The sequence below is a fragment of the Maylandia zebra genome, linkage group LG17 (assembly GCF_041146795.1).
Source record: "Maylandia zebra isolate NMK-2024a linkage group LG17, Mzebra_GT3a, whole genome shotgun sequence".
Lineage (NCBI taxonomy): Eukaryota > Metazoa > Chordata > Actinopteri > Cichliformes > Cichlidae > Maylandia > Maylandia zebra.
In genome coordinates this window covers 7,073,486-7,082,902 of record NC_135183.1, presented here as the reverse complement: position 1 = coordinate 7,082,902, position 9,417 = coordinate 7,073,486, and the positions used below count along the sequence as shown (strand labels likewise).

Genomic DNA, 9,417 nt, shown 5'->3' with positions numbered 1-9,417 from the left:
ACTTGTAATATAACTTACTTGTGATTTTCGCCGCTCTTCAAAGAGCGAATCGGACATTGAGTTATCGGATAGTGTGACTTAAACGTTATTTACTTCTGTATTATTTTTTTTATTAATTTATTTACTTTTTTTGCGTTGAATTTTTTCCGGGTTGGAACTAATTTTCTTTACACCTTTTATCCGCCGGCGAACTGAATAGGTAGGACGTTCAGAGGCGTCACTTCCGTTCCACGTGAAAGGCTCCTTATAGTCCATGTGAGGAGCACTGTATATCCGAGGCGTATTGTTTTACGTTTTAACATTGATAGTTCACATATAGTCATCTCATGGTTATCGACAGCAAGACTATGGCGTCCGTAGAGGAGGAGGCGCTGCTCGGTCAGGATTCAGAGGAGGAAAACAGTGAATTATCGGACGATGAGGTCAGTTTCCTAACATGCTAGCATCGTTAGCTAACCACATTCCTGTTAGGTATTAAGGTTTTAAACGTCACTGTGCCTGCTGTTTATAAAGGTAATCAAACAAACAGAGACCTGGTACTATTGTCAGTATCAGAATCTTTATTTTTCTAATCAAGCTTTTTAGATAGCAGGAAAATTCACGTTTACTAGGACCGTGTAGTCTTGCTGTAGCAAGTGGTGGTTTAGATAAGTCAGAGTTAATATTATTTATCTTCATTTCATTGCCCAGCTGCAAGAAGCCTTTGCAGCGGGGTTGTTGAAGCCTGGGATGAACGTCCTGGTGGATAAACCCAAAAAGTTCGCCAACAATGTGGTGAGTGGCATCTCACATCTTCTGTTAGTAGCAAGTTATGCTACACAGGGATGGTCAACGTACTATAAACAACCATACCACTGAAATAGTTTTAAAGCAGCAATGGAACAGTTCTCGAAATTCCCTGTAAAGTGAATAATATTGTTACTTGTTGTACCTTTATTGCTCCTATGTTGTCACACAGGAGGGGTTGAAACAGTGTGTTGCTGATTTTCGTAAAGATCTTCCTTGGGTGGAGAGATTGGATCTGACCAACCTACCAGCTGCAAATATCATTTCTCAAGCTGAAGAGAAAGCTTCAGCGCCAGCCGCTGGGGAACTGGATGCTGATGATGATTTCCAGAGGGAGATGTTCTTGTAAGTGACCGTTAATTCACCTCAGTTTTATTTATATAGTGCCTGCTCATAAGACAGAACCAGGGTTGGGGAGGGGCAGCCATCTGCTGCAACTGGTTGGTGGTAAGAGAAAAAGAAAAGGAATCGGAGAGAGATTGGACGATAGGCTAAAAAGCATCACATATACTTGTATTTTGTAACCACACTAATATAGTTTGGTTACGAGTCAGACAAATAAGTCTTTTTTTCTTTCTTTTTCTTTTTTCAGCTAAAGAGTTACAAACATGCATATGGTGTTGAATGTTTTAGAGAATAGCCTACAAAAAAATGCTGGAAAAATACAACACAGCTACAAAGAGACCATTCCAATTACTTTGTGTTTTTTGTTTATTTACAGCTACCGTCAAGCTCAGGCTACAGTCCTCGAGGCACTGCCACTCCTAAACAGGCACAGCATAGCCACCAAGAGGCCCGAAGACTACTTTGCAGAGATGGCCAAATCTGATCAGCACATGCAGAAGGTGAGCCTGGTCTCCTATATGATGATGCTTTTTTTTTTCTCCTTACATGTTCCATAACACCTGAAACAGCATCACTGTAATTAAGTATTAGTTCTCACCCATATAGTAAAGTAATTAACATTTCTTTGCACATACTGGTTCAGGACCTGAGTTTAGTTCTTTTGTTCTGTCGGGCCTAAATTCATATACTTTTTCATTTGTTGGTCTGTTCAGATCAGGAAAAAGCTGATCTCAAAGCAGATGATTATGGAGAGGTCAGAAAAGGCCAAGAAACTGCGCGAGCAAAGGAAGTTTGGCAAAAAGGTTGGTGACTGAGTTCAGAAATTCTTCTTAACACCTGTAAGTGTTATATGTGTATGATACTTCGACTGTACATGGCTAAAAGAATGACTCTAATTTTGAATTTTTTGCCAGGTCCAAATAGAAGTGATCCAGAAGAGACAGCAGGAGAAGAAGGCCATGATGTCCGCTGTAAAGAAATACCAGAAAGGTCGGTGTTTACAAGTGTAGCATGGACGTTATTTCCTTATTTCTTTTATTGTTTTGTCACTACACCAATTTGGACACGTCACTTATTGAGCACTGGGAACAACATCTTCTCTTTCTAGGAATGACCGACAAACTGGAATTCTTGGAAGGTGACCAGAAGATGAATAAAGAATCTTCTCAGGGCTCAAAGAAAGCAGTGAACAAAAAGGGGTAAGTTTGAACTTTTCAGCAGTGCACACAGCAGTCATTGCTTTTTTTCTTTTTGGTCCCGCTTCAGATTTGTGGCATTTTTACAATGAAACTCTTACTTATTTATTTTTCCCACAGGCCTAGCGCTAAGAGAAAATTCAAGGACCAGAAGTTTGGCTTTGGAGGCAAAAAGAGTGGAAAGAAGTGGAACACCAAGGAAAGCTACAACGATGTTTCCGGTTTCCGTGCCAAAATAGCTCACGGCAAGGGAGGGAAGAAGGGGAAAGGAGGAAAACAAAATGTGAGTCTCTCACACACATGGTTATCTATTGACTGTTTTATTCAAATGAGTAAATAAGAAAACAATTTCTTTCTCTTTGACTTCCAGAAACGTCCAGGCAAGTCTGTGCGCAAGAAGATGAAGAATCGCTCTTAGAGACTGGCGGGCTGCTCAGCAGACTGGACTTTGCACTCTGCTTTTTGGCAGGATTTGCCTAAAGGGACTATGAGCTCTTCTTCTACACTTTTTGGTACAATATACCTTTCGTACATGCATCTGGATTGATATGGAGGTCCATATTAATCATATTCAAACCACAGATGGACTGAGTCCAATCACACAGCTGGGGAAGCTATTCAAAGGGCCTGTAAAGCCAAGAATGGACTGCACACAGCTCCAAAATACAGAGCTTTCCTAAGGTTGAGAAGGACAATGTTATTTGCTGTAGATACCCTGATATTTGCATCTGTGGCTGCAGTTGTCCCTACCCTAAGGTGGTTTTAGATCCACTCTCTGTGATTACACCTCCATATCTCCACCTTCTCAATGACTCACTCTTCTCCTAAGGTTTGTGTGTTCTGTTTTACTTTTCTCACTCAGCTTTTTGACTCGTTGATTCTCTCCCATGTTACATGACATTTTATAATATTGAGCAGCTGTCAGTTTTGCCCTTTTCCATTCATTTGTATGATTAGTATGTGATGGGCGTGTGTGTTTTGTACAGACCTGTGCAAATGTTCCCCCCAAGTGTTTCTCTAAGAAGGGTCAGCTTCTGTGCTGACACCCGCATGTTTGATGAACAAATACATTTCAGTAGGCATTCAGTTTCTATTCTCTCTCTTTTGTGTGTGTGTGTGTGGGGGGGGGTTAATTTTGTGTTCTTTGGCCAAATTCATGGTGTTTGGTGACGTCTGTCATAAATCGGAAGAAATTGAATCTGGTGTCTTGGCGGGACTCCGGGACCTGGTGGAAAATAAATCAACAGAGTTAAGGTGGATGCACGATTACATCAGCCTACTGGTGTTTACTGTCTTATAAAAAAGGAAAACAATTTTCAAATATCAAAATGGCATGATTAAACGAGAAACAAATATCTGTATTGTGTTATTCTAGGCATCATTGTCAGCCCAGGAATTTAAAATAAGTGTTTCCCTAATTAAAAGAGGAATGTTTGGACATGATAACAATGGTGTTCCCAATTTTCAAGTTATTCCACCAATAATTGTCGTTTACATTGGGCTGTGACAACGGCTTCTTCCCTGAAGTATTTTTTTTTTGGGGTGTCGCACCATTTGCTGCAGACATTAAATCAAACTAAACACATTAAATATCCCAGCTGTGTCTCAGCCATTTCTACTCGAGTTTGATATCCCACACCAGACTAAACACTGGGAAAGAATGGTTGGGGCAGATTCTTCAAAATTTACACAAGCGGGGTTTCATGACGTCTTCATAGTAGTGTTTGTTCCAAAATCCACTAACAGAGTTTTACTCACCAGTGGAGTCGACATCCATCCTATCTCCTGGCTCTCAGTGAGTGGCATAGAATACTTCTTGGTAGGAACTTCGTGGGCCTTGCGGAAAGCCTTGATGAAATCCTCTGGAGGCCAAAAAAATCAAATTATAAAACCAACTTGTTTAAAAACAAATTTATATAAACGGAATAGATGGATAGAATATTTCTCTCATTTAATTCCAATGGAAATTTTACCGTCCTCTGGAATCTCTTCTGTCGTTCTCCTACACATGGGTTTGTCTGGCAGTACATGCACTGTAACACAGCATACACACACACACATAAGAAAAGGAGGTATACAGTACAACAATTATACAGAGCTCTACAAAAGAGGACCAAACTGCCATGAAATGCACAGCACTCGTGCTTTTCAGTGTCTGGCTCTTCCTAATAAGCATGCTGGACACTGAATCATAGTGTAACCTTTCTTGCAAGCACTGCTAAAGTGCTGAGGGCCCTGATTTTGGTCCCCTAATCGCAGTGAAATTCAAAAGGAAAAAAAACCCTGCCCAGTCACACTTTTGAGTAAGTGATAGTTCTTATTTTTATCATATTTTTGATGTGAGGGAGAAACGGAGCAAGAGGGGAGATTAGCTTACTTACATTTCCTGTGGGGGTTGATGCTGAACTCCGTGTGGAGCTTCTGGTGTCTTTGCTCTTTCCGGACCCGCTCGACGTGAATCGCGTCCCGATGGACCAAATCCAGTTTATCTTTATCTGCCATGTTGAGAGAAAAATAAAAACGCCGACAGTTAGGGTTGGATCAACAGAAAGCCTTTCACTGGCCTTAAACTAGGTATGCGCGTTACCTAGCAACAGTAAACACCACCTCATGCTGGCTGCAGTTGCGAGACTCGAACACGCGATGGCGCCATGCTCTCAGATTTGGTCATGGTGGAATGGTAACAGTAACAGTTTATATTAGACGATTTATGTAATCAAATGTATTTTATTTTGGAGGAAAAAATAACTAACTAACTACTTTTCTTTTCATTGTTATTATTTTTCTAAATCCTCAATAATTCAGTCTGTGATATCAGCAAAGAGAAGTGACACTTGCATCTGACAGGTTAAACACTATATGAAATAAAAGTTGAAAATGTTTTGAATTGGTTGATTTTAAGCTGCCAATTCAAATCAAAGAAGAAATCACTAGTGATTTATTATGACATTGATTAGTTATTAATTACACATAATTAACTTGCCAGTATTGTTGCCTGTTAATTCTCTGTCAGTCTGTTTGATGAGGTCATTTCACCTCTACTCTTACCTCCTGGATACTTAGTGGCTGCGCAAACAATGAAATTTCTATGTCTGATTATGTGTAATAGAGACTCACCATGTGTGAAGGTCAGTATAATTAATCCAATGAATACACCGGGGTTAGGCTGAAATCATCCTACTTCTGGTTTCACAATTTAAGACTGATTTGCTTACTCAAATATATATTTCTCACTTTTGTAGTACATTTTAATGTGAAATTTTTAAGATGCTTTGCTTTGGCTGGATTCTGTCAGGCTGAACTCTATGCAGTCTAAATCATTAGCGTTTGCAGTGTGCAATTGCTATTCAACATCACTTTTGAATAGATCCTCCTAATGAATACTGCAAAGAGATAAAACCTTCCATTTAAAAGAAATATAAGAACCCCAACACATTTGAGTCTTTTAGCCATGTATTGATCAGTTAGGCTTGGGGCTTAAGAGGTTAATATTTAATTAAATATTGAATATTAAATATTGAATAAAAACAAACAGTTTTTTTCACTATCAATCATTAATCATCAAAGTTACAGAAAATACCTGTGACTTGATGCCTTCGGGAAAGGTGGAGGCTGATCAAAATCCTGCACATCCTTTGGCTATGAGCCAGGATGCTTCTTATGCCCTTCTTCTGATGCAAGGGCATGGGAAGTCCAGTTTACACTGGATTTCATCCAAACCACTAAACCATGCTGAAAATGTTTGCCTGTAACAAACACACCCATCAAAACGCGGAGAAAGAGCTCTGAGTGAATAGCAAAACCCATCAGTTTAGAAATATTGTTGTATTCCACAGGGGGAAAAAAAACACTCTTTTTTGAATGAAAATGGCATTCATTGAATCTCAAATACTGGAAATGGTTATTGACAAATGCTGGAAAATCAATGTAGGCGTACAGCGGCCCATTTATTAGGCCTTCAAGGCTGTGTTTGCTACAAATGGGAAATTCTTCACTGAAAACGTAGAAATAAAATCTGCTAGCTGAGTGTCTGCCACCAGCCCTGGTGCTCCAGATTTAAATAAAATTCAAGAAAACTGAAGAAGGAACGTACTACTCCCTTTACAGAATTCTGCATACTAGCTCTAGGAATGGAAATGGAAGGCAAACCTGGGCAAGGAGGAAGTGTTGACACCTGACAGGTCCTCAGCTGATAACGTCATTAAATGGCATGTACAAAACACCAGTCTCCAGCATGACTCCTGGATGCTGGACTTCTAGGCAAAACGCAAAGAAAAAACTTCTGACCACAGATGTAAACAGGATAACAGTCTATCACTCTGTTTTGCAATGCCACACTACACCCTGTGTTGCTTGACAACCGATGAGGTTTTGTGGGAATAGTTTAAAGAAAATGCCCATCAAACACCTCCAAACTTTAGGAGGTAATCTCTAGAAAATCTCACTAAAGGTCTCTAAGCCTGTAAGTGCAAACTGGACTATTTTGTGACGAGACAAACATGAAAGTGAATCACTTACATTGCATGTCCACACTGAGAAAATATAGCCACCCCTGTTTACAGTGTGATCTTAGTTTGTACATGTTCTGTTGGGGCGACAGAACATTTTGCTCGGCATTTTGCTCGGTTCACTCACCAGGACTTTCTGAGTTACGCACACAAAGACAAACATGTTGACACGTTTTTGCCGAGCACGCACAAGCCGACGACTGCACAAATATGTTTGTGAAGGTTTATTGGCCTTGAGCGTGTCACACTAACTGGAAACAAATTTGTAAGAATGCAACTGGAATGACAAAGAAGAGAAATTACCCAGTGACAAGCGCAGTGTGTTTAAAAACCAAAAAAAAGTGTAGTGGCATTTTTCACATTTCCTTGTACCGCCTTTGACTGTCCCTGCACTCTGTGGCGTTACAATTCACACATGAATAACGACCCTTTCACATTTATTAAATAGTACTTATGGTTGTGTGATTCCTGTGAAGGCACTGATAAACTTTCAAGGCTGCTGTGGCCTACGTTGTCTGATGACTTCTTACCAATTGTCTCCTCACATTAGGATATCTTATTTAATTTCCTGTTTCATTTGAGTTCCCCTCTTCGCCTTCCTCTTCCTCCAGCTCTTTCTCTCTTCACACCGTCCCATCTGCTCATCTCTGAAGCGATCACTGTGCTTTTATGCTCTCCCGTTTCTGTCTGTGTTGATTGTGGGAACTTTAACTCTGTGTATGTACGTGCGCGGACGCTTCCTCTTGCACTAACAGACAGCTTAATAAAGGCTGAAATGTTCAGCTCTTGGTTCCCGTCTCATAACTCGATTCATGCTTTATTGGCACTGTGTGAACGATATAATAGAAACAGGTAATAACTCAAAATGTGGAACAGCAGGGCGGTAGATTTCAGCGTGGGTGGGTGACAAGTCCCCTGTGGTTTTTGTGTACGTGCGCGAGGAAGAGTGAGCAATATGTATAACGGAGGATGGGAGGGCTTGCGGTGTCAAGCCTCGTTCCCTGGCTCCTGTCACAGTGTCGGACCACGTTATCATCAAAGCAGCCACTGAGCTCCTCAGGCAGAGAACAGTCAAAGGCCAGTTTGTGAGTTTGTTCAAACTCTACTTGCCAAAGGAAGGTACTACAGATGGTGTGTGATTTAATCAAATATGACAACTCTTTCCCATTCTCCCCGTGTGGCATGCAGGTAGAAAGGAATCATTTTATGCCATTTATGTTAACTAATTCATGTTAGGAATGTGGATCTAATCTCTTTTGTCCCTGAGTGTCAGCGGGAAGGGATCATTTTGTTTGGCTTTAATATGGTTTAGAAGAGATATTAATGATGAAACAAAGTGATGTGAACTGTGATGAAAGTATTATCCTGCCATGCTGCTTTGTCAGCCTGCCTCGTGAACACAATTTTAAAATTGTGGCGTTTAAAACATTCTTTTGCCAGCGTCCAGATGGTTATCAGGTAAATTCTTATCTTTTTTTTTATGTTTGTCTCTTAACTTTTTTTTGAACATCTAATTTGGCCAAAATATAGAGATGACAACCTCATGTACACTGGCACATGGAAATGCTCCTCTTTCATTCTCAGTCAGATCCACCTCTTACTGCCGCATCTGGTCTTTAAACACAAGGTGGTTTACCAGTGGCACTTCATGAACCACTGGTTGATGTCACAGTGTCTATGTGCTGTCTGTGTAAATAAAATGGACTATTAGCAAATTTGGTGCTATTTTTATAATAAATTAAATCATTGTGTTGCTTTGGCAATGACTGTAGTTTTTTACAGTCATTGTTTAGTCATGGGTCCAGGTTCCTGTGCTAATTCATAATTTAATTTGTTATTTTTTCTTTCTAATGTTAGTTTTTGCAGTTAGTGGAATTGGCTAACTGCAAGAGTGCAAGAGAATGGATGGATGGATGGAATTGCTGTAGTCCTGCTGGAAAACTGTTCCACAGTTTTACTCCACAAATGGAAATTAACTATCTATATTACATTATATTGTTTGTCAATTAAGACACTTGAAGTTTAACTTTCCCCTGTGTTACTGTCCCCATCTCTGTCAAAAAGCATCCTCTGCAGATTTCCTGGTAGCATATTATATGCAGTTTTATTTTATGAGGTGCACGAACTTCAAAAAAATAGAATGTAATTGCAGACTCTAAATCAGGGGTGGGTAATTCCAGGCCTCGAGGGTTTAGATCTCACCTTGGGTCAACACACTTGAATCACATGATTAGTTCGTTACCAGGCCTCTGGAGAACTTCAGGACATGTTGAGGAGCTAATTTAGCCATTTAAATCAGCTGTGTTGGTTCAAGGACACATCTAAAACCTGCAGGGACACCGGCCCTCGAGGCCTGGAGTTGGCCACCCCTGCTCTAAATCCTGCACGATGAACCATTCTGACTGCTCTGTTTTTAGAAGTTTCCATAATGATTGTCTTGAACTTTTGAATGTGTTGCCCCAGACTTTTAAACAGTAATCTAAACAAGGTAACAGAAATGAACAGTAAGCAACTAGCAATGTTAAAGGTGTTACTCTTTCTCAACGATATTTATCATAATTTTTACTCCAGTATCTTTTATA

The 9,417-nt window shown here is 40.1% G+C and overlaps 2 protein-coding genes across 3 annotated transcripts; one reads left to right on the top strand and one right to left on the bottom strand.

The window, feature by feature from the left end:
* Window positions 1-201: 201 nt before the first annotated feature.
* ebna1bp2 (EBNA1 binding protein 2) lies at window positions 202-3,413 on the top strand. The gene is made up of 9 exons (XM_004562142.3): window positions 202-422; window positions 691-774; window positions 959-1,131; window positions 1,508-1,631; window positions 1,845-1,934; window positions 2,046-2,121; window positions 2,240-2,330; window positions 2,448-2,610; window positions 2,698-3,413. The coding sequence occupies exons 1-9, from the start codon at window positions 327-329 to the stop codon at window positions 2,743-2,745; spliced, it is 945 nt and encodes a 314-aa protein (XP_004562199.1). The 5' UTR covers window positions 202-326; the 3' UTR covers window positions 2,746-3,413.
* On the bottom strand, window positions 2,632-5,986 carry cfap144 (cilia and flagella associated protein 144). Of its 2 annotated transcripts, XM_076875806.1 has the most exons (5): window positions 5,908-5,986; window positions 4,709-4,816; window positions 4,301-4,360; window positions 4,086-4,189; window positions 2,632-3,552 (listed from the first exon to the last, which is right to left on the bottom strand). In XM_076875806.1, the coding sequence occupies exons 1-5, from the start codon at window positions 5,957-5,959 to the stop codon at window positions 3,457-3,459; spliced, it is 420 nt and encodes a 139-aa protein (XP_076731921.1). In that variant the 5' UTR covers window positions 5,960-5,986; the 3' UTR covers window positions 2,632-3,456. The 2 variants fall into 2 exon arrangements, with proteins under 2 accessions (XP_076731921.1, XP_004562198.2); XM_004562141.5 differs by lacking the exon at window positions 5,908-5,986 and having other exon boundaries at window positions 4,709-4,922.
* Between the last annotated feature and the right edge of the window lie 3,431 nt (window positions 5,987-9,417).

Bases quoted from the DNA above. Each gene is read 5' to 3' on its own strand.
- ebna1bp2 (XM_004562142.3), top strand. From the start codon at position 327: ATGGTTATCGACAGCAAGACTATGGCGTCCGTAGAGGAGGAGGCGCTG. The intron at 423-690 runs GTCAGTTTCCTA...TTCATTGCCCAG, and splicing joins GTGAATTATCGGACGATGAG to CTGCAAGAAGCCTTTGCAGC. The intron at 1,132-1,507 runs GTAAGTGACCGT...GTTTATTTACAG, and splicing joins TTCCAGAGGGAGATGTTCTT to CTACCGTCAAGCTCAGGCTA.
- cfap144 (XM_076875806.1), bottom strand. From the start codon at position 5,959: ATGTGCAGGATTTTGATCAGCCTCCACCTTTCCCGAAGGCATCAAGTC. The intron at 4,190-4,300 runs GTAAAATTTCCA...TTTGGCCTCCAG, and splicing joins AGAAGAGATTCCAGAGGACG to AGGATTTCATCAAGGCTTTC. The intron at 3,553-4,085 runs GTGAGTAAAACT...ATTTTCCACCAG, and splicing joins GATGGATGTCGACTCCACTG to GTCCCGGAGTCCCGCCAAGA.